Genomic DNA, 23,864 nt, shown 5'->3' on the forward strand with positions numbered 1-23,864 from the left:
TGAAGCACAGACCATGGAGAGAGCTGGAAAATGAGCTGCAATTCTACATAGGTCTGAGAAGACCCACTGAGAAGACATTTAAGTAAAGACCAGGAGGTAGGAAAGTGTATCAATGTCACTGCTCCACTCAGATCCCCTCCTTTCTTTTTCCACCATTTTTGTGCCACCCCTTTCTCACTACAGGGTAACATCCAGCACCTGCCGAGGACTGCCTGGAGATGACAAAATGGAGCATGTGCCCCAGCACTGCACTTGCCCAGTCCCCCACCATAACCCCAAGTGCAGCTTAGAAACCAGGCCAGAGATGCTGGACGATACCAGAAAAAGAAGGTACTGGGATCCTTGCTGAGACTTCCATGTATCTTACATTAATCTTTTATATGTCTCAGATGCTTTTATATTAAAAAGGCAGTTTCGAGTACTTGACCCTTGAACAACACGGGTTTGAACTGTGTGTGTCCACTTACACGTGGATTTTTTTTTCCACTAAATACAATGGAAAATTTTTTTGAGATTTGCAACGATTTGAAAAAAAGCTTGCAGAGGAACTGCATAGCCTAGAAATGCCAAAAAATTTTAAGACAGAGTTAGGTATTACTGTAAGAACACAGTATAAAATACATATAAGGTACAAAATATGTGTTAACTGACCACTTACGTTATCAGTAAGGCTTCCAATCAAAAGTATACTATTAGTAGGTAAGTTTGGGGGGCATCACAAGTTATAGCTGGATTTTCAACTACTCCCCTTGTTCAAGGCCAACTGTACATTAACTCAAGTACCACTCAGACTATTATCCTTTGATGACCTCTCTCTCAGTCTTCCCTTTCAATTTCACTAACCTCTATTTATGAGTATGAAAATATTGGAAGCAGAATTAGACAAAATTTCACTTATGCCTGGCTTTGCAGACTTCTGGAGATGCCCTGGTCCCTGACCGCACACCCAAAAGCACCTAAGAGCAGCCTAAGAATTCAGTCACTAAATGTCAACAGTGTTTTTATTTTTATTTTTTAAGATTTTTTATTTATTTACTTGACAGAGAGAGACACAGAGAGAGTGGGAACACAAGCAGGGGGAGTGGGAGAGGGAGAAGCAGGCTTCCCGCTGAGCAGGGAGCCCGATGCGGGTCTCTGTCCCAGGACCCTGGGATGATGACCTGAGCCGAAGGCCGACGCTTAAGGACTGAGCCATCCAGATGCCCCTCAACGGTGTTTTTAATTACAGATCCTTCACCCTTCACAGCGGCCCACCATGGGCCAGGTGTTTATGTATCCAAGGAAGCGGGTAGTAACTGGTAAACCAACGTACTCACGATTTAGTGGAAAGAACCCTGGACTAGACCAGAAAGCTGCCTCAGTACACATTTATTGAGCATCTAGCAACGAATCAAGCCCTAAGCAGGGACTGGCAATAGAAAGATGATCAATGCAGATAACTGAACCTTTGCTTTCAAGGCCCACGTAATGCGCTGGAGATAACAAACGCAGTCCAATACAATGGATTGGGTATAGGGTACAATAAAGTTACCAAAGAACCGTGGGAGTTCAGAGGAAGGACTATGGGGGGCGAGGGGGGGAGTTCCAGGAGGGCACCACAGTGAGAATCTGAGCAGGATCCGGAAGGACAGATGAGCTTAAGCTGAAAGTGGGGATGAGCCAAGGCAGCGCCGGGCAGAGACTAGTGGCACCCCTCGCGCTGCAAAGGCGCACAACCTTGGCCCAGAGGATTTGCATCTCTGGGCCCCGGCTCAGAAACCTGGCAATTACACCACATGCGTGCTTGGAAAAACTGAAAAGGTCCGTGTTGCTTTTGGTCAAGGTTTAATGCCTGGCCGTTAAGGCAGGAAGCCCCGCGAGGCGCGCGTGGGAACGGAAACTCCGCGAACCCAGTCGTCCTCGCCTCCATCCTCAGCTTGCTGAAGTATATACTCTCGCTCCGAGAGAAAGAGCAAGGAAGAACCCGGAAAAACCACCACCACCACCACCACCCGCGGAAGCCGCGGGAGCCTGGCTGGCGCGGCCGCAGTGGTTCCGGGCCTCTCTACCCGGAGAGACCCCGCCGTCTTCAGGCCCCGCGTGTGGAAGCCGAGGCCAGCGCTGCCCGCCACGCCACCTGCAGCCGCTCCGGCTCCGCGCCGCGGCCGACCGGGCCTCTCCCGCCGCCGGGCCCCTCCGCCCACTTCGCCGTGACGAATCGGCGCCCGGCCTGGAGAGGGCCCACACGCGGGGGGTTCTGAAGATCGTCTGGGGCCTGAAAAAAATCTCTGACCGGACGAAGCATCATCGCGTCCTCACCTGGAGGTTTATTTTTTTAAAAAGAGTCGGGTGAGGCCTGGAAAGCAATTAAGAAGAGTGTGGAAAGTGCGAGTACGGACGCTCCGGACGCGAGGGGCGGGGCGTGCGCGGGACAAAGGGAAACGAGGCCGGAGCTGCGGGCGCTTTTTCTGCCCGCGGGTGAGTGCTTCCGACTGGGCCCGAGCGCGTCGGGAGGTGGGGAGTCGCGGTGTCCCGGCTTGGCTGGACCTCGAGTTCCTGGGGGCTGCTGGGGTTCAGGCTGGGCCGTGGGCCCGGAGCTGGGGGCCGGTTGCGGCCTCCTTGAGGCCTAGCGGAGCGGGGTTCGGGAGGGAGTCCCCTCCGGGGCCCCTCCCCGGCGGCAAGATTTGCCCCTTCCACTCACCCCGCGAAATTGGTCGAGGCACCTATGCATTCCCCTCTTCAGTGGAGTTGTTAGTGAAGTGCATTCTCCACAACAACCTAAAGGAAACGACCTCGGGGAAGCCTTTGGGGCAAGCCAAGCCCGTGGTGCATCCCCCCAGGAAGGTGGTTTCCCCTTGGTTCGGCAGCGACCGAGGACTCACGGTGTGGCTTCGAGTAGAGAGCGGAAGCTCTGAAACAGTTTGGCCTGGGTTTGAAACCCAGCTCTGGCACTTCCTGGCTGTGTGGCTTTAGACAAGTTACTTAAACTCGCCGAGGCTCCCATTTTTCATGTGTAAAGTAGGGTATCAGTACATATCTCGTAGGGTAGTTGTGACCATGAACCGAGATAAGTGATAAGCCTGCCCCCGTATAAAGTGTTCAACGAATACCTAGTATTTTATGCCAGGCACCAGGGGTGGATCCAGTGGCAGACAAACGTACAAGCCCACTCTTAGAATTTATCGTAGCAGACGAGAGCAGTAATTTTAAAGTATTAACAATAAAGTGTGATGTACCAGGGAGCTTTGGCACTTATTGTCAGGGCTCCCCACAGCAAGGCCTACTTGTTGTTGACAGCTCCCCCCCCCCCCCCCCCGCAATGTGAGCAGGAAGGAGATCTGCACCAGAGTCCATGGTTTGTGCCCCTTCCTTACGGAAAGGGAGAGACCCAGGTTGGGCCATTGAAAAAAATATTTATTCCCACACAGTCTTCTGACTACGCTCCATGGAATTGCCTTAAAATGTAGAATAGAAGCAAAAGCTTCTTTTCCACATGCTTGCTTCGCATAATGTGTGATGAAAGTACTCCAGTAGTCATAGAAGTTATTTGCTCTTTTTCTAAAATGTTTGTCTCTTTGTACGCATTGTGTGTGATGTATATTGATGTAAGAAACAAGCTGACACCTTTATGTTCTTGTTCCAAGCTGGTAATACTAAGACAAAATGTAAGAATTGAGCTAGGTGCTGGGACTACAATAATGAATGAGATGGCCTCTGTTCTACAGTTTAGCCATATTAACAGGTATAATATAATATAATATAATGAACAATATTATAGATTTATGTGAATTGGATAGGAGTACAGAGGTGGAAGCAATTTGTTCTCCCCAAGTAATTTATCACTAAATCTCCATTGAGGAGATATATTTTGAAATGGGCTGTGAAGGGTTAATAAGTTTTTCAGGTAGACCTCAAAAGTTATTCCCAGGATATATAAAGCTATTTACCACTATAAGAGAATGTAAAGCTCATTATCAACCAGTTACCTTTTGCACTGCCTCCAGAAATAAAATGCTGCCTTGTTTTAATAGAAGTTGTTATTCTAAGAGGAAGGTAGAGCTGCTGTTGATCAGTGAGCTGTTAGTATCTGGTAGGCGCCTTTGGGGTGGGCCCTGATAATACATCACATTCTATGCTCAGTCATTATATTTTTATCAGTTTGATTAAATGTTTACATGGCATTAGCAGAATGTTTTCCATGCAGGAATTGGCAAGAAAAAACTAGAAAGTACACGTCTAATATTACTTTTAATATCCCCAGTAATTGGTTTTAGTTGTTTAATTCTGATGAACCAAATGACCTATAGGATTTAGTAAAATATGCAAAGGATATGATTACTAGAAGATAGTGTAATTTTACTAAGAAATACCAATTAAACTACCCTATTCTTTAGGAAAACATCTCTTATGCTTGCTGAGTTTTGATTCTCTTTTTTTTTTCTTTTTTTTTCTTTTTTTTATTTTAGTGTCTCAGATTCATTCTTAAGGAACTGAGAACTTAATCTTCCAAAATGTCAAGTAAGTTTCATTTTTTATATTTATCTATTGATAAGAGACTAATGCCCTAGCAAATGGGAATTCCAAAATACTCTCATTTTTTTTTCTTCAAAACAGGACCATTGGTAGTTTTGTTGCATAGTATTATATCTCAGTTGTTTACAAGAAGTTATTTATTTTCTTTCAAACAGAAAGACCATCTTATGCCCCACCTCCCACCCCAGCTCCTGCAACAGTAAGTTTTAATTTTCTTGTTAATGTAATAGCCAAGTCTGGCCTTGATACAAAAACCCAGATGTCTTCCAGTGACAGTCACTCAATCATCACAGCAACAGGATGAAAAATTCAGCCAAAAAACAGCACTTCCTACTAAATAAAATAACTCTTTGCATCTTACCTTGAACCACCCCCAACATTTAAAGAAACATATTGCTGAAATTCCAACCTCCTATGCTCAGTTCTTTTTTTTAATGGGAAATAAATGATAAGTTTAACACCTCTTTCTAGATAATCTCTATCAAGAGTCTTAAAAGTTGATACTGAGTGAATGCTCATTCTGGCATTTGTTATTATTTTTAAACCTAACCTTCAACTGGTTACACTTTTCTGTCCTTGTTTATATATAACTTTCATATTAAATCAAACAATAAAGCTTCCAGTTCTATAATAACACTCATTGTAAATTTTTATTTTTCAAGCTGTTTAAGTAAGGATTTCATTATCTGTGGGTCAGATCCTGCCTATTGAATATGTTTCCAAGTTTCTAAATAATACTTGTGAACTAGGTTTTTCACCCAGCAAGTTCTGGCCCAGCTTGGACAGCATGTAAAATAATCGTCCAATCCACAAAACAGATATAACAGGAACTGTTCAGGCCTTACTGAAACGGATTCCTTGTTGTTTTGGGTTTTTTTTTTTTTGTCTTAAAAAAAAAAAACACACTGTTAACATTGACCATAGCTTACAAAAGCAGTTCTTTAACAGCTGTTAGCCCTCCTTCCTGACCCCTTACCCCTAAATTGCAGGCTAGCCTACTAATTAGGTCCTTGTGTAATTTTTTTCTCCACTAGATGACTGCTCTTTTACTTACTAACCCTCAGATGTATGCTTTAGTTCTATTTATCAACAGTTTGTTTCTCCTTAGTAAGATACTTCTTAAAAGAGATACTGTATCTCATGTTCTCATTTCAATTTATGTAATATACAGTTTCTAAAGTTACTTCCCGTAGATCTTAAAGTCCTGTGTTTGGTTTGTTTTCTTTCTTAAATCAAAGAACATCTCTTAGGACCATCTCCTTGGCACTCTGCTAGTGGCTATACAGGTGGAATTGAACAATTGAGATTCCTGACCTCAAAGAGCTAACCATGTACTTCAGTTTTGGAAATGGTACAACTGTAATGTTTTAGTTTTGATTTTTTTTTTTATTCCCTTAATTTTCTTACATTATTGCCTCATGTTGAACAGTGATTCTCATTCTTTATGCAACCTTTGAAGATGTCGTTTTGACGTACATACTGCCTCTGACAGTGTATAATCTCTGGAAGACAGACTTGATTTTTTTGGGATAATAAAAATAGTTCAAAAACCAAGTGTCCCCCTTATGACTTCTCAGATATAGAGAGGGATTTTTTTTTTTTGGCCTTTCTTTAATCCTATTTCTGTACTATTGTAATTTCACATTGACACATAAAATACAGAAGACTAGGGACTAGGACAGCCAACAGAATGGATATTAAATGAATTATCCTCCTTCCTTTTTTTTTTTTCCATTACTTCTACCATCACCACCACCACCACCACCACCACCACCACCACCACCACCACCACCACCCAGATGTACCACTCCAAGTAATATACACTTCTCTTGTACCTTTGATACTTCATCTGTGTTTTGCCTACTTAAATATGCCTAATTTGCGTCTTTCATAACTATACAGACTAGAACTGATCAATTCTCTTCTAAAGAGTTTCAAATGTAATATCTGCTTGAATATCTTTCTTTTGGACACTAAGGATATGTGCAGCGGCATGTTTTAGAAAATTGTGCTTATAACAGCCACAGCTTGGTTGGGATGTGTTAAGTGTATTTTACATTCTACAATTGAGGACTAATACTGTTAATTGCATGTTAAAATTAAATTAGTTGTTTTGATTGAGTTTCATTAGGTAAAATACCCTACTTTTGGCTTCTCTTTGCTACATCCTTTTTATGCATTATACCTTGATTCTCATGAACATTGGTTCTCATTGTATTAACCATGAGGGCACTGCTATATAAGAGCCCATTTGTGATTACATCAACACATAATTCACAAAACCCAAAAATTCCATTGCTGCAGTGAGCAGTTGTGTTTTGAAAGGGTCAGAGCTATAAAGAAACTAGATGGAAAAAGAAAGTTCAAGTCTGTCAACTAGAAAAGTAGTTCACATTAAAACTGAATGCAGAAAGTGTTCATGATTGACCTATGGAAGATGGATCAAAGAAGAGATGGAAGAGAAAGCCTAAAAAAAAGAGTGACTGGGTTTAAAAAATCAGATAGCACCCCCAAATGAAATCCATGCATTTCTTACAAGTCTTTGTTTTGAAATCATGTATGTGACACCCATTGAATCCCACATATGTTCTTTTCTACTGACAACTCTGGCTTCCTGATTTGAGTATCTTTTCATTTCTCACATTATATAGAATGATTTAAAATTCTCTCTGAAAATGATCCATTTCTTGTTTTTATTTGTTTCTAATAGATAAATACATTGGCGGCATCTACATAACTGTCAAGTAAATCACGTTTTGTTTTGCATGTAAAGCGTTTCAGACTTCTAGTTTATCACATTTCAGGCCTTCCTATCTCAGACATCTATTGCTAAGTTGTTAGATCATATTATTGACCATAAAGTAATCCGGAGTGTTTGAGACACTTCAGTTCATTGCTTATTCTGAAAAAACAAGCACAGACACACTGACAACAAACATGCCTGGCCCCCTGCAAAGAGAAAGAAAGGGAAGAAAGAAAAAAAAAACCCACTTGCAGACTGGTTTCTCAATGAAAGAAAAAGAACAATTACAACACATCATTGCTTGTTTAAATTCAGGTTGCTTTTGCATGCCATATGCAGATCATTTTTCATTTCTGTGTTTTCCTCGTTTGAGCTCATTTCTCATTCGTGTTTTTGTCTCATTTGTTTCCATCAGCAAATGCCCAGCACACCAGGGTTTGTGGGATACAATCCATACAGTCATCTCGCCTACAACAACTACAGGCTGGGAGGGAACCCGGGCACCAACAGCCGGGTCACGGTAGGAGAATCAACTATTACAGCATCCGGCAAACAACTGGATTTGACCAGAAATGCCTCCAGAGTTAGGTCCTTTTGAATCATCAGCACAGCCATTTAAAAAAAAATTTTTTTAACCTGGCTTTTTGACTATTTTAAACATTCGTTGTACGATCTTACACTGGGAAAAAAAAAAAAAAGAGTGAGTTCTGGATATGTATGTAGAAGAAAAGAAGAATCCATTCTGTTTGGTGGTTGGTAGAGCTAAAGCCCTGGGCACTTACTGCTTATACTATATGTAGATCAACCCAAAATTTCTTATGGTTAAAATACCCTTTTTGAGATAAAGAGTATCTTTCATTTAAGGTAATTGGCATCAGGCTCAAGAACTTAGTTTCTTAATAAAAGCCCAGCTTATGGACCTGGGCTTTTTTCGGCTGGCCTACCAGTTTGAACTGCTACACTAATTATTTGTCTTTTGGATTTAATAGTTGACTTTCTGAGATTCATTTCTCTCCAGTTAAAAAGAAAAAAGGTTTAATGTAACTTCAAAGAATTGCAGAATGCAAGTTGAATGAAATTAATTTGACATGCCAAACTAGATACCTACAACTAAAAGTGCATTTATAATCTATAGGACAAGGGGTATGATTTCTGAAACTGAGGATGTTTCATTTAAATGATCAACCTAAGATACCCAAAACTGGGTGATATACTTCAGATTTTTATTTTAGAATCATCTTAAACTGTATTCAAGGAAGCTTAAGTAGCAAAGAAATAAATTTAAAAATGATTTACCAGAAATAAATAAAAATAAATCCAAAAGTCAAATACCTACATACATTGGAATGTGGCATTGGTGAGAATTTATACAACCCAGAATGGCTGTTTTAATACTTGGTTTTTGTTTGCTATATTCATAAATAATTCATAAATAATTAATGTGACTTCAAAAGAGCCCTCTCACCCTGTAGTCAAGCTAGAGCAAAAAGCTTGTAACTATCAAACTATATGTCTATCTTGGTAAGCATATTGCTTAGCTTGATAGGTTTTGTTTGTCTAAATTTTTCATTGTTTCTGCATAATTTGTATTTCATAAGCATATCAAGTTTTATGTGCCATGCATATTTCATGGTATTTGAAAAGAATTTTGACAAAGTGTGTGTATGTATGCATTTCACAATGCATACAATTTTTATGTACATCGGTACGTGTTTTTCCCTGGCCTAAATGTGTTTCACAAGTATAATGGGTGGCAAGGTTATCCAGTGATAAAGAACATTTTAATTTAAACAAGGAGCAGAATCAATTTTGGATCATTCATGTTAATGCAGAAAATTATTCATGAGGAGTGAACAAGAGAATGATTATATTTTAATAGCTCTATACAGTCAGCTCTTGATTATCTACATTAATGGAATAGAAATGGTGATAACTGTATTATTAGAATCATTTGTATTTCAGTTTGTATAAGCATTTTGTTCCTAACTTGGATGTATCTGTTGGAATTCTCTGTTAATAGAGATCATTCAATAGGAAAAGGAAAGGTCACCCACTGTCTCAGGGCCAGAGTCAATTATCTGTTTCTCCTCATTCCCTTTTGGGAATGTTCAAACCCAGCATTTGGAGTGGGCACTGGCTTAGGGGTAGATCAGTACAGGAGGGTTGTTGGGCGTGGAAAATTTGATGTTTTGGTTCTTTGTGGTGGTTTTCTTGGTATTATTGTCCTCTCAAGCCCCAGATTGAGGTGTAATCAAACTGCTGTCTAGACTTAACCTGAAGGGGCCTAGAAACTGAAGGCTTTTAGCCTCTGTTAATCCCAGCTCCTTCAACCTTTAGTTCACCGAATTTGCTAAGAAAATTAGTTATGCCTAAAGTTTTACACAACTTTTTTTTATATATCTAACTTAAGCTTTGTTAGGACTTAAGGGGTATGATTTTGACCATTATAAAAGTGTTTTATTTTAAGATGACCCCAATGATGTGTTACCTTTTTTTTCCTTTTGGCTCCTATTTCGTATTATTGTTTATAAATAGCCTTAAGTCAGTGGTTTGAAAGAATGGGTCTGTGACACCCTATCAAGTAGCTTCCAGTAGGCTCTATAGAACATCTGGTTTCCCTCATGACTCGAGTACACTTGAATAGTTTTGAGACTTTATACAGCGTGGTGAAACCTTTTGGAGTGCCTGCGATAGCTATGAGATGGAATTCATTCCTAGTCAGTCCTTTCCGATGGTGGTTAACATTTTCTTAAGTACAGGTATGAAAACAGTTTGAGACAAAACGTTAAAAATGGCTTATTTCTGTGCTGTAATGGAAATTCCATTCTAGAAGAAAACTCTACCAGAGAAAGCAGAAAATTGGAAGAAACAAGAACAATATCTTTTGAGTGGCCAAAATAAATTTCACAAAATCATGATCTTTATTCATAGGCGAGTCCCAGGAATTACTCTTACATAAGCACAGTTTTAACTTAGCTAAGCATAGTTACTTACGCTCCCTCCAACTCATTGCCAGTTAGAAGCGGAAAATTGTAAAGAGGGACAGTCACTGCTAGCGGTAGCTTTCCTGATAGAAACAAGGAAAGAAACTGCTAAGAAAGGAAACATTCCCTCCAAAGGCATAACCACTGGGCCGTTTAGGAAAGGGACCAGCAGCTCTCATTCCTCAAGCGCGAGGAGTACAGGAAGCAGGGGTTGTTTCTGATGGACTCATCAAAATAAGGTTAAAGTGTTTTCAGTGCAAACTGCCTTTTTTTTTTTTTGTAAGGAGTAATGTTTAAGACATTGTAGAAAGATGTCTGCTGAGATGGTAAATAAATTGGGGATGTTTAGTGATTATGAATCTTTAGTGTCCTGAAAACCAGCTAGAATTTAACTTTGTGGTTATTGTTTTGGGTTTTATTTTGTTTGTATTTATAAATTGACTAGTCAATGAAATACAGCCTCATTTCATTCAAATAATGAAAATATAGCCTCAGTATGTAGACAATTTGGGTACTTTGCTTTGGAAGAAAGGAGGAGGAATAAGCAAATCCATTAATGTTATCAAATGTGGTTCTTTGAAAAGTAGTCAGCATATATTACTATGATTTGTTTTTGAAGTGTTTTAATTCAATGTATTTAAACATAAACATTTTAGAGTTCTTTATCTCTTTAAAGAAAATTTGTTAGTGGTGATTGTAATTGAACAACTTCAGTTATTGGCACAATTCCAACTTATTTGTAACCCACTTCATGGAATTCTGAAGGTTTGTGTTGGATATAAGTTGGAAATGCTTTCTAATAACTTTACATATGAAAAACCAGACCTTTGTGTATCTTGCTCTGAACGATGATGTAAGCTTAACCCTCCTTGAAGGAGCTGCGGACCTTGAGACAGATCTTCCTCTTATTGGCTGTTCATACCATTGCTGTTGACAGTGTCTATCCCTTGTGGCTTATCTCACTCCGTTGCCCAATGCTGGCTAAAAAAACAAAACAGGGTCTGCATGGGCACCAGCATGAGGTATGGTATGAATGTATGGGAGGAGTGGAAAGAAGAGCGGAAATACTGTTTCAAAGGTGATAACGCTTTCTAACAATTTCATGTATGAAGAAGCAGAGTTACTGAAAGTACATAGGGACGGAGGAGGACCCTCGCATAGGAGGAGGAAGCATTGTTTGAAAGCAGTGGAATGGGGCAGACACACTAATCTCTGAGCCCTTGGATAAAAAATAAGGTTATAATTGGTGTCCCAACCCAGAAAGGAGGCATTTGTCCAGGGTTTTATCACAGCAGCAACTGAAGGGCAAGGGAACAAAATATCTCTTAGTCTCCTTATAAGGATTTGCCAGTCCCTGTCTTTTGATAGAGTGAAGCCAGCACTTCTTCCCCCTAGCCTGGCAAGAAGAACCAATATCCATTGTCTCCTAGAAATTGGGGGGAAATAAATGTGATTCAGCCATGATTAATTTATTCTGGGTCCTTGGTCAAATGTAGTCATATATGTTAAGATGAAGCTAAGCTCAAAAGTAGGCGCTCATGGATTGGAGTTATCTGGGGTGCCCACTAGACGCTATCTGGTATCTCTTATCTAGATATTAGCCCATAGAAAGAAACAGTCTCTCATCTTTTTCTTTACCTTTTTTCCCTCTCTATCCTGCTTTTTTTTTTAACCTTTTTAAGAAATACTTTTAGTCTTTCCTCCTTTTGTTTTCATTTTTCTTTCTCTGCGCAAAACCAAAAATTTTTAATCAATATAAGGCCTCAAAAATAATCTAACTGGGCCCTGTGTCTGCCATTTCTCTGTCCTTGGTAAACTTGTTCACTCCTACATTATTATTAGGACTAAGGACAAAAAAGGCATGACTTTAGTTATACTTTTTGATCCCCTTTATAGAAAGCCACTAGATATGGACCTAGAGCCTTAAGAAAAATAAAATCTCTAGTCCTGATAAAGGAAATAAGGTTTTTTGTTTTCTGTTTTGAACCTAGAAGGTAGTTTTTGGGCGCAGTGCGTTCCTGAAATAGTGCAAGTAGATACAAGGTCCCTCGCAGACAGTGTGAGAGTGGTAAGTGCTGAAGGAGCCCAGACTCGGGCAGATAATCAAGTGTTGACTGTATGTGTAATGGTAAATTAAGCACAATAAAAGGGTGCTAGGTTATGTCCTAAACTTGAGACATGTGACATGTAACCATATATTTTCGATGTATGGATTATTACATAATACTTTATTTGTTCTTACAGCCAGGTTGTCAAAGCAGTTATCAGAAAACTGCTAAGTAAAATATTTTAAAATTATGTGCCTAAAGTCATTTTCTTTATTTTCTTTTGATGTGAACATTTCTGAATTTGCAGTGGTAGCTATTTTCAGTGGAGAAAATATAAGAATCTTGTATCCATGGACGAGTAGAAGAAAGGCGCATTAGAATTTTTTAAGGGACTCTCTTTTCATTTTGCTGGTGAACTACTTGCAATTGAATAATGAATGTATTTAACTCTTTTGTAGGCATCCTCTGGTATTACGATTCCAAAACCCCCAAAGCCACCAGATAAGCCGCTGATGCCCTACATGAGGTACAGCAGAAAGGTAGGTGCTGGAGGCCAGAGGGAGTAAGGACTTTCTTTGCTGCTTTGCTCTACATCAGATTTCGTAATGGCTTAGCCAGCATTTCTGTGCATAGTCAGAGGAAAGGATAAGGAATTGCAGTTTTTAAAGAACTTAGTTCTGATTTTAGAATTCCGGAACTAAAATCCAGCAAGAGGAACATGATTAAATAAATGGCTTAAATCCATAGGACAGTGATACGTAGCCCTTTGGAGAAATTCAGTGACATGAGAAAAATGTGAAGTGAGAAAAGGCATATAGGACTACATGTATTAGGATCTTATTTTTTATAAAAACAATAGTAACAGTAGGTTAGTTTGAAGAAAAAAAAGGCCTAGAAGGCAGTGGTTATCTCTACACAGTAAGCTTATGGTAATTTTCATTTTCTTCATACTTCTTAAATTTTCCCTCGTGGTTTGGTTTAGTGATGAACCTGTATTCTCTTAAAGTAACAAATAGAGCCAATATCTTTATTAATAGCAAGAGCATTTAGCTATTTTCACCACTATTTAGAAATTTTTGGTCACGATTATTATACATGTATTTGATGATATGGTCTGTTGTGTTATGCAGATTAACCACTTTCCTTCTAAATTCTCTGAACTTTTAGAGAGACAGAGACTATGTTACTGGGTTAGCTCATCTTAACTGTCAACACTGATTGGAGATGTCTTGAGATCTGCCATGGATTAATCCAGCAGAGGAAATGAGATTGGCCAGCTATTGATAATTGTTGCAGTGGGCTGATGAGAACATAGGGATTTGATACTATTCCTTCTGCTTTTGTTTATGTTTAAAAATTTGTATATTAAAAAGTATTTTTAAAGGTCTGTATTTTTAGGCATCCATACTGAAATTTCATGTTTCCTTTTTAAGGTCTGGGACCAAGTAAAAGCTTCCAACCCTGACCTAAAGTTGTGGGAGATTGGCAAGATTATTGGTGGCATGTGGCGAGATCTCACTGATGAAGAAAAACAAGAATATTTAAATGAATACGAAGCAGAAAAGGTAGAATGGGGACCACAGTGGGTTGGAGACAGTATAAAATGCATAAACATTTGCTTGTTTTTTATTAAAGAAACAAAAGATCTAATGAGCTGAGGCTGTACTGTTTCTCTGTGCTGGCTCAAGTCACTTAATTTCTCTACACTTCAGCTTCCTTGTCTGTAGAAAGAAGATAATTACATCTTTTGATATTCAAATGAGATAAAGATATTTGTATAACCTGCAATATGTTAATTTTAAAACTGAAAAACATTTGAATTTCAGATAGAGTACAATGAATCTATGAAGGCCTATCATAATTCCCCCGCATACCTTGCTTACATAAATGCAAAAAGTCGTGCAGAAGCTGCTTTAGAGGAAGAAAGTCGACAGAGACAGTCTCGCATGGAGAAAGGAGAACCGTACATGAGCATTCAGCCTGCTGAAGATCCAGACGGTAAAAAAAATGGGGTTTTGTTTAATGCATTCTCTGAGAACTGAAGTACGATCAGTCTCTTAAGTTTATTTCCTATCCTAAATGGAAAACAAAACATATTTAAGTGCCATTTTAATATTTTGATTATCTTAAGATCTGTATATGAATTTCCCATAAGAAAATGATATATCCTTGTTAGTGCAGAGATAGCAAAAACTATTTATGGTTTATGAGAATATACTCAGAATGTAGGAAAGGTTTTTGAGTCACAATCAGAATTTTGCCTCAACTACTTTTAAAAAGCTAAATGCCTTCTAGTTACATCCTGTTTTCCTATTGGTTCCTTAAACTTGCTGAATTAAAGGCTCTTAAGAGAGAAAGTTAATGAGTGGGTAGAAGCATTATGGAATTGTTTTCCAGTTAATTCAGAAATCCAACGTAGCTCATGATAACACACAAGGATGCACACATGCACACTTTATACATACATACAAATAGGGGAGGTTCCTGATTGGCATCCGCGACTAGTTTGCAGGTGTACAGATTACACGCCTGGTCTCTACAGCCAGGCAGGGCCTAAAGCTGTAAGGAACCTCAGAGCTAGCCCCCTGCTTTGGGGAGCGTACTCCTCCATGAACCACACCTGCCTTACAGGTAACATTTTCTCATGTGCTGCTATGATGTGGAAAAGGCTAGAAGCTCTAGCTACAAGCAACAAAAACATCAAGAAAATAATTAAGGAGGGCGCCTGGGTGGCTCAGTCGGTTAAGTGACTGCCTTCGGCTCAGGTCATGATCCTGGAGTCCCGGGATCGAGTCCCACATCGGGCTCCCTGCTTGGCAGGGAGTCTGCTTCTCCCTCTGACCCTCTTCCCTCTCATGCTCTCTATCTCTCATTCCCTCTCTCAAATAAATAAATAAAATCTTAAAAAAAAAAGACCACAAATTATAAAAAAAAAAAAGAAAAAAAGAAAATAATTAAGGATCCCATTTCAGAGTAGGGATAACAAAGAGGAGGCTTGTAAGAACTTTAATGGAGAGAGGAAGCAGTAATGCCACCTAAAAACATGAATAAACATATACCCAAAAGGAGAGGGGAAAAAATGTTTTTAAAAAGAATGGACTGGGATATTGACAAATATTCTCATAAATATAGAATAGAATAATATAAATAACAGAATAGAATATGGAATAGAAACCATACCAAGTGTTAAACAGAATCAGCGGTGCTAGGGACACGCTAGCAAACGCAGGCCAAAATTATTCAAATTGGATGATTAATGCAAGAAGAACATGTAGAACTAACAAATAGAAGAAGATCCAATCTACAAATAATTGGAAGGATGAGGGATCAGTAGAAGAGTATAAACAAAGACTAGCAACATGGAAGCCACAAGTAGAAGCAGTTAAAGTTTTCTTTAGGTGAAAGGTGACAGTGTGAACATTGAGCAGGACTTTAGAGATTCACTCAGGAACAGTCTTCAAAAGAAGATCCTCTTCTCTGTTCCTCAGACTTTGGCCCATTACGTCGTATGTTTAAGATAGGAACTTAAAGCTGCTGGTAAGAAAGGACAGGTGAAAATGAAGATGCCAGGATAAGAGTGACTTCTGGACTTTACGCCCCAGAACTGAGTAGAAAGAGGAAAGTTTGCGAGGTGGGGATGAGCGTCAGTCCAAGAGAAGGGCAGGCCCCTGTGAGCGCAGTAGCTACCAGCTGCTATTCTAGAGAAGGCATATGCAGTTTCCACACAAAACAGTGAAAGGTTTTTTAAATGGAATTTTAGAGAATGAGGTAAAGTAAAGAACTGGTGAATTAGAAAATAACTAGAAAATATAAGCCCACCCCCAAAAAGTAACAACTTTTTTTTTTTTTAAGATTTTATTTATTTATTTGAGAGAGAATGAGAGATAGCACGAGAGGGAGGAGGGTCAGAGGGAGAGGCAGACACCCTGCTGAGCAGGGAGCCCAATGTGGGACTCGATCCTGGGACTCCAGGATCATGACCTGAGCTGAAGGCAGTCGCTTAACCAACTGAGCCACCCAGGCACCCAAAGTCAGACAACTCTTAAGTGTAAGGGAAGACAAGCCCAGATTGCTAAGACTTGATTTCCCCTACCAGTGGTCAACACTGGAGCCATATAAATGAAAGAAGAAAGCAAAAAACAAAAAAGCATATATAGTTTAGATAGAGGTAACATGAATATACTATGTATAATCTCAAGTGTGAATATGAAAAACTTCCTTAAAAAAATAGGAAGGTCACAGAATTTTTTTTAATGGTATCCTATATTCCAGTAATTTTAATTTCAGAAGTATATGTCCTAAAGAAATTACTTGAAAGGAGACAAAAAATAATTTGCACAACAGTTTGTAGCTATGGCGTTTTTGATGATGAGCATTTTGGGAACTACTTAATTACCAAATAATAAGGGAGGTGCTAAACTGTGACATAGCAGTATAATTTGGGCCTCTAGCAAAGTTTCCTAAACTGGGGTCCCTCCACGTCTGGTGGGATACTAAGATGATTAGGTGGTTCGGAGAGGAACTTTTATTTTTATTTTTTTAAGATTTTTTTATTTATTTGAGAGAGCGAGAGAGAACACCAGTGGGGGGGAGGAGCAGAGGGAGAGGGAGAAGTAGACCCCCCACTGAGCAAGGAGCCCAATGTAGGAGTTGATCCCAGGACCCCAGGATCTTGACCTGAGCCAAAGGCAGATGCTTAACCAACTGAGCCACCCAGGCACCCAAACTTTTATTTTAATGAGTATTGCTTAAGAGGAAGCTTTTTTTTTTTTTTAAGTGAGTTAATTTAAGTAACTATATTAAATAAATGATAGTATGGATTGTTAGCAAATATGTCCAAAACTGTGGAGGTAATAGAGCAAAGGTGGAGGTCAAGGAAACACTGTTGCATAGCTGTTCAAAATAACCATATAAACCAGATCCATGCTATATGTGTATGAACTTGAGTGAATGAAAACAACATAATATCTTTACACACTGACAACTATGTACGTGTATAGATTGACAAAAATTAAAAGTAAAATTTGGTAGTAAACATTCTTTTCCTATAAAACTACCTTAGGGCTTTAATGTTTTTATTAATCAAATAAAATGTATATGGTGGTCTGGGACACAGTATTGCTAGAGATAATGTTTTCTCTGCAGTCGGTATTTTCATTACTTTGGTATTAAAGTAATACAGTGACAAAGACACTGCCCAATTCCTGTGTTGTCATCAGGTATAAATGCCTTAAATTACTACCAAGAGAGTGAACCATTCAGCAGCATTGCAGTCTTTCTGTAACATGCAGCCTTCCCGTTGATGGATTTCCAGACCAGAAGACACATGGTTTTCTCATTGGTGTTTCAGCCAAGTCCGTCTCAGACATATATCATCACTTAAAGATTTCATGAGAATAACCAGTACCCTGGCCAATGAACACATTATGTCCTCCCCATGGTTTTTATCAGTCAGCTGCCCCAGTGACCCCATGATGCCCTTAAGGCCTCCTTGGGTTTTTGTTTTAAAGATTTTATTTATTTATTTGAGAGAGAGAGAGCATGGGGGGGGGGCAGAGGGAGAAGCAGACTCCTCGCTGAGCAGGAAAGGGCCCCCTTTTTAGACCAGTGAGGGCCACGGCTTCCTGGTGTTTAGGTGTTAATATTGTTAGTCTCTCCTGTTTATGTTACTGGTGACTTCATTTCCAGACATCTTGTTTATTCCAGATTATGATGATGGCTTTTCAATGAAGCATACAGCCACTGCCCGTTTCCAGAGAAACCACCGCCTCATCAGTGAAATCCTTAGTGAGAGTGTGGTGCCAGACGTCCGTTCAGTTGTCACAACAGCTAGAATGCAGGTCCTCAAACGACAGGTCCAGTCCTTAATGGTTCATCAGGTAAAGTCACAAAGCATTTGTTATAATAAATTGGGCCTATGTCACAGAGCCCCAGTGCATGATTCTATACCATGTATCAGTGTTCAAGCTGAATATTTCTGTGTTCAGTCTAACCTGTTCCTGATTCAGGGAAGAGGCTTGAAGAAGTGGAGGTTTCCCAGAGATTTAATAAGTTTGTCATTAAAACTGTAATACAGACTCTTGTGATGTGAAGTTTGTGCATTAAGAATTTTAAGACATCTTCTCAACCTTTACTACTTAACTAAATATTTTTTTCTGAAGAAATTGCTCAGGCCTGAAACAGTATTCTTTAACATACACTTGTTAATTGTAGTTACTCCTCTATGCTGCATTTTATGTTTTTAAAATCTTAGCTAGACACATTGTGCAATAAATGATTTAATTTAAAAATTCAGAACCTTTGTCATGCTGTGAGAAAGCATGGATCATTAAAAAATGAGACGTACTTTCTGTTTGACATTGCTTTCAAGAAAATAATTCAGTAATACTAAAGCCTGATCATATGTCTTTCAGCGAAAACTAGAAGCTGAACTTCTTCAAATAGAGGAGCGACACCAGGAAAAGAAGAGGAAATTCCTGGAAAGCACAGATTCATTTAACAATGAACTTAAAAGGGTATCAATTTAATGTGTTCACTGTACTTTTTATCACCGTGACTGTTACTTCTTTCTCATTCCTTTCTCCAAAATAGTGTTTTTATTGAATGTTGTTCACTTTGAAACAGTGAACTTTGCTCTAATGGTAAGGTCTTTGCTTTATGAAATTATTCCCATTTTCTGGCAGAATTTCAGTAGGTTTAAGATACCATATAGTGGGGCGCCTGGGTGGCTGAGTCATTAAGCGTCTGCCTTCGGCTCGGGTCATGATCTCAGGGTCCTGGGATCGAGCCCTGCATCGGGCTCCCTGCTCGGTGGGGAGCCTGCTTCTCCCTCTCCCACTCCCCCTGCTTGTGTTCCCTCTCTCGCTGTCTCTCTGTCAGATAAATAAATGGAATCTTAAAAAAAAAAAAAGAAAGATATCAGATAGTATCCACACATGTACTAGGCCTGTAGACCCTAGAATCCCTGGGTGTTTTAATTTAAACTCATGCAGTCATGAGTTTCCATTTTATTGAGATGTATTCATTAAATGTAGCTTATAGTATACACTTTGTATTAAAACAAGTAAATCTCGTGTTTGGTAGCTTGAAATAGGCACTGGAAGCCTTCTGTATAAATCCAGTGCTTTCAGCATTGCCTCACCGCCCATTCCGCAGCACTTGGTGTTACGTGGCTACTAGAGCAACTTTCTTTTCCTGTAGACATGGGAGTTTCAGAGAAGACCTAGAACCACGTTGTTTTTTCCCTCCCACATATATGTATATAGTTCATAGCCAAGAAAACCCACTTTTGAAATAATTTCTCTGGTTCAAAGATCATAAGAAAAGAACATTACTAAGAGAGTTTTCTTCCTTTCTGACTACTAGTTGTGCGGTTTGAAAGTAGAAGTGGATATGGAAAAAATTGCCGCTGAAATTGCACAGGCAGAGGAACAGGCTCGAAAAAGGCAGGAGGAAAGAGAGAAAGAAGCCGCGGAGCAAGCTGAACGCAGTCAGAGCAGCATGGTTCCTGAGGAAGAGCAAGCTGCTAGTAAGAGCGAGGAGAAGAAGGACGAGAGCCTCCCGATGGAGACAGGTACCCTGCCTGTTCACCGCAAAGTCAGCGTCAGCGGCGAGTCTCTGTATGATCTACACGTTTCCTTCCAAATCCCAGCCTCTGTAGTAGATTCACATAAAATGTTGATGTCCATACAAAACAGCAGTGGGGCATTGGTCTTCAGTGTGGCTATTTGAGGTCTTGGTTATTTGTCCGATTGAGTCATGTCATTTTCCAGGTTAGGCATATAAAGTATAATGATAGGAATGGTTGAGGATATTGGCCCTGGAGTCAGACAGATCTGGCTCTAATACTCTTTCACCACTTGCTAGCATATGACTGCATAAATTACTTAATCTGTTTCCTCACTTGTAGATACTCTAGTACCGGCCTCTGAGAGTGAGTTCCGGAGGACAAATAAGGAAATGTACATAAAAAAACTTACGGTTTTGACGTGGTTTTGGCGCTCAAGTGTTTTAACCTTTATTGCTAAATGTAGTATGTGGTTGTTGCTTTTAGGATCAAGCATCTCTGGTGTCCTAGGACAGGGTTGGGCAAGTAAAACCTGCAGGCCAAATCCTGTCCTGCCACCTGTTTTTGTAAATAAAGTTTTGTTGGAACACAGCCTTACCTGTGTGTTGACGTATTATCTGTGGCTGCTTTGGGGCTACCACAGTATAGTTGAGTCGTTGCAGAGATGCCACAAAACCCAAAATATTTACTATCTAGTCTTTATGGAAAAGGTTTGTTGACCCTATCCAAGAGAAGTTCTTATTTCCAAGCATACTGGTTTTCCCGATTAAAAGCATTCTTCAAGGCACAGAGTAACATGGAAAACTTTCATAAAATACCGATTAAATTGATTACTTGAAATTTTGAGATCACCTCACCTTCTGGCACTATTTTGACCCTGCCCAGTGCCCTATGTAAACAGGAGTAAGTTAAAAGTGTTATAGGAAATATAGCCAAAGGCTCCCTGGACCATCACTGCAAGAAGGGGGAGGGACAGTAGTTGTACTTGGCATTCAACTGACAACTTCTGATTTGACATCAGGAAAACATTTAATTGAATATAGATTGCTTTACCAGATGTTACTACAAAATTTAATTCAGATTAGCATTTCAGATAGTCAGATTTTAAGTTTCATTATCTGACCCTTTTTCTGTTTTGTGTGAACATATTTTTTATCTTAACAAATTTGGAGCATGAGTACATTTTTGTGGTTAAAGCAGGAGCTTGAGAATTAGGGTATGGAGTATGATTCTTTGCTCATTTTGCAACTAGACAGAACACTCTGTCCTTTGCCTCTGTTCTCTCATTTATAAGTAGAGCATGCCTATGGGTCTTTACTCAGATTTTATCCATTTAGCTGAAGTTGAAAAAACAAAATTGAGACTATTAGAGCGAAAACCTCATGCTCTTATTAATTTCTTACAGAAAACAGCCCAGCATGACATTTAACAAAGTACGTAAAATATCGCCCTCATATCATTTCCATACCTGCTTTCTCACTAATTAAATCCAAAGCACAGAACAGCATTGTCCAATAGAAATAAAGTGTAAGTCACTGTGTAATTGTAAATTTTCTAACATTTTTTAAGTAAAGAACAAATGAATTAGTATTAGTAACATATTTATTTATTTAACCCAGTATATCTTAAACAATATCTCAACATGTAATCAGCATTTTTAAGTATTAATTTTTTACATTTTTTTCATACTGTCTTCAAAATCTGCTGTGTGTTTTATACCTGTAGCAATCTAAATTTAGAAGCTAAATTTTCATCAGAAATACTTGATCTGTATTTAGCTTTTGTAAATTTACAGCTAAGAAGTAGATCTTCAGACCAATTCATGAATTGTTTCCAAGGTGCTAACAGTTCCTCAGTCACGCTGGCTCGTCCCAGTGCTTAATGTCACCCGCAGTGCGTGGGCTGTTGTGAGGGACCGCATGGCTCGAGACAGTCAGCATAATTAGAATAAACTTGTGAACCTGTGTCTTGGAACTGACAGTGACACATGTGTGATTACAGAGGAGACACACCTTGAAGAAGCGACGGAAAGCCAACAGAATGGTGAAGAAGGCACGTCTACTCCTGAGGACAAGGAGAGCGGGCAGGAGGGGGTGGACAGTATGGCTGAGGAGGGGACCAGTGACAGTAACACCGGCTCCGAGAGCAACAGTGCCACAGTGGAGGAGCCACCCACAGACCCCACACCGGAAGACGAGAAGAAAGAATAAATGTTGCCTTGTTTTATGTGTTCTAAATACTTTTTTAAATGAAAAAAAATGTTTTTTGAGTTTTAATGGTGTTATGTGGTTTGTGTATTAATATCTTTCTTGTCCATATCGCACCACCAAAGGCTTTTGGACCATTTAGCATCACAAGCCAAATGGCACAGTCCCCTTTCTTAAGCCTTTGTGAAGATGTTCTTTTCTTTGGATCTTATTCCTAGCCCTCAACTCCTGAAAGCCTCAGAATTTAAATTAATCGAGAAAACGCCCACCTCTTTTAGAGAGTTATCCTTTGATGCTGCACAATTTACTCTTACAAATGCCTTCCTACAGCTCACTGGGGTGCTTACCAAAGCCATAGCTTTAAACCTCCCAGTCCCCATCAACAGCTTCCCGAAAGTCCCCTTTCCTGTATACTTCCACAAAGAGTAGTTTCTTGAAAACGTAATCATGTGTGAGTATGTATTTGTTCATTTACCCTTTTTTATTTTTAATCAGTGTCGGATACCAAGAGTTGTGTTAAGGATTGACTACAACTAAGCTTGGATCGTATTGATCCAGAAATAATCTCCATTGTTCAAGTAGTTACCAGCTTATGAAGTAGTCATTAAAATGAACATGGCACATACACATTATGTATACTGCTTTTTGTTGTAATTCATATTGGGTGTGTTCTGATAAATTCATCCTTACTGTACAGAAAAAGAAAGTTACTTTTTTACCAAGTTTTCCAAAGACAGAATAGGTCACAAAGCTTAAGGAATTGAATATTCTTGCAGTGGACTAGACAACTTCAAAACGATGAGCCCATTCCGGGAGGAAAACAGCTGGGAATTCGGTTCGTCCATGTGAAATTTTCTTCAATAATCAAAACTCAAAACCTCAAGGCTCAGGATCCCATAGATCAGAGCCTACCTTTTTGATAAACTCTTCGTAAAGTCTTGGAGACTAAAAGCAAGATAGTTTGTGACACGTATGCTTCCCAAAAACTAGAATAGATTTTTATTAAATAGTGGTATATCTGATGGTATATGTTTCTTAAAGGTCCAAATGTAATAAATAAGTGGAAAAAAGTGTGTCTGTGTTTTTATCACTATTTTTATGCAAAGCAAGTGTATCCTTTCGTTACTGTAATGCAGTGACAGCAGGGAGTGGGCCCCCACAGCCATTACAAACTTGCGTCCTCAGGGCCCTTGGCTCACCCAACAATGTCTGTAAACTACGGTATTAAGTTCATTTGTACAAGAGGTTTGTGAAAATCAGTTTCCTTATAGTCATGTCACATGTAAAGGTTGGCCTTTGACTCCAAAAGTAAAAGGAAATACGTTTCTACATTTAAATTACCTTTGAAAAATGGTTAAGTAAATAAACGTAAGTCCTCCACTTACATGCAGAAAACTTCACACGGGCATGACTTAATTTACAGTGACTTTTTTATGATTCACTGCTGTTGAACTTGAGCTGACAGCGCACAGTGACTATGGCTGACTGCACTTGTTCAGAACCCTGAAAATGAGGAGGAAAGGAAGCTTGAGACGGTGGAAACAACCCTCCATCTCTGTGTTTCTAAACAGCACATGGGATCTTTCTCCTGTTTGTGAGTTGAACTAACCGTTCAGTTTCTAGGTGTCGGACGCTGTAGGGCTAAGGACTTTCACCAGCTGCCCAACGAATCGGATAGCTTCGTTGGTGCATTCCCTCTGTCAAAACGGGGCGGAGAAGTGGTTAAATACAAGTGTGGAAAGAGTACAGAGCAAGACCGGGTCATTTACCGCGGTATTGAAGTCCCTAAGATGATGGAAGTGG

The 23,864-nt window shown here is 39.5% G+C and overlaps 1 protein-coding gene across 3 annotated transcripts; it reads left to right on the plus strand.

The window, feature by feature from the left end:
- The first annotated feature begins 1,653 nt into the window (after positions 1–1,653).
- SMARCE1 (SWI/SNF related BAF chromatin remodeling complex subunit E1) lies at positions 1,654–23,134 on the plus strand. Of its 3 annotated transcripts, none has more exons than XM_088028280.1 (11): positions 1,654–2,457; positions 4,446–4,497; positions 4,668–4,711; positions 7,671–7,838; positions 12,746–12,826; positions 13,721–13,852; positions 14,114–14,285; positions 17,994–18,166; positions 18,701–18,802; positions 19,653–19,906; positions 21,856–21,956. In XM_088028280.1, exons 2-11 carry the CDS (start codon positions 4,491–4,493, stop codon positions 21,869–21,871), a joined length of 1,149 nt encoding a protein of 382 aa, XP_087884406.1. In that variant the 5' UTR covers positions 1,654–2,457; positions 4,446–4,490; the 3' UTR covers positions 21,872–21,956. The 3 variants fall into 3 exon arrangements, with proteins under 3 accessions (XP_087884406.1, XP_087884405.1, XP_027945639.1); XM_088028279.1 differs by having other exon boundaries at positions 1,657–2,457; positions 19,653–19,860; positions 21,856–23,134; XM_028089838.2 differs by having other exon boundaries at positions 1,660–2,457; positions 7,671–7,775; positions 19,653–19,860; positions 21,856–23,134.
- The last annotated feature ends 730 nt before the right edge of the window (positions 23,135–23,864 follow it).

This window comes from Eumetopias jubatus, unplaced genomic scaffold, assembly GCF_037043125.1.
Source record: "Eumetopias jubatus isolate StellerSeaLion01/CBP00866 unplaced genomic scaffold, mEumJub1_p1.0 scaffold_10, whole genome shotgun sequence".
NCBI classification, from domain to species: Eukaryota; Metazoa; Chordata; class Mammalia; order Carnivora; family Otariidae; genus Eumetopias; species Eumetopias jubatus.

Bases quoted from the DNA above. Each gene is read 5' to 3' on its own strand.
- SMARCE1 (XM_088028279.1), top strand. The intron at 18,803-19,652 runs GTATCAATTTAA...TCTGACTACTAG, and splicing joins TTAACAATGAACTTAAAAGG to TTGTGCGGTTTGAAAGTAGA. The intron at 19,861-21,855 runs GTACCCTGCCTG...GTGTGATTACAG, and splicing joins GAGCCTCCCGATGGAGACAG to AGGAGACACACCTTGAAGAA.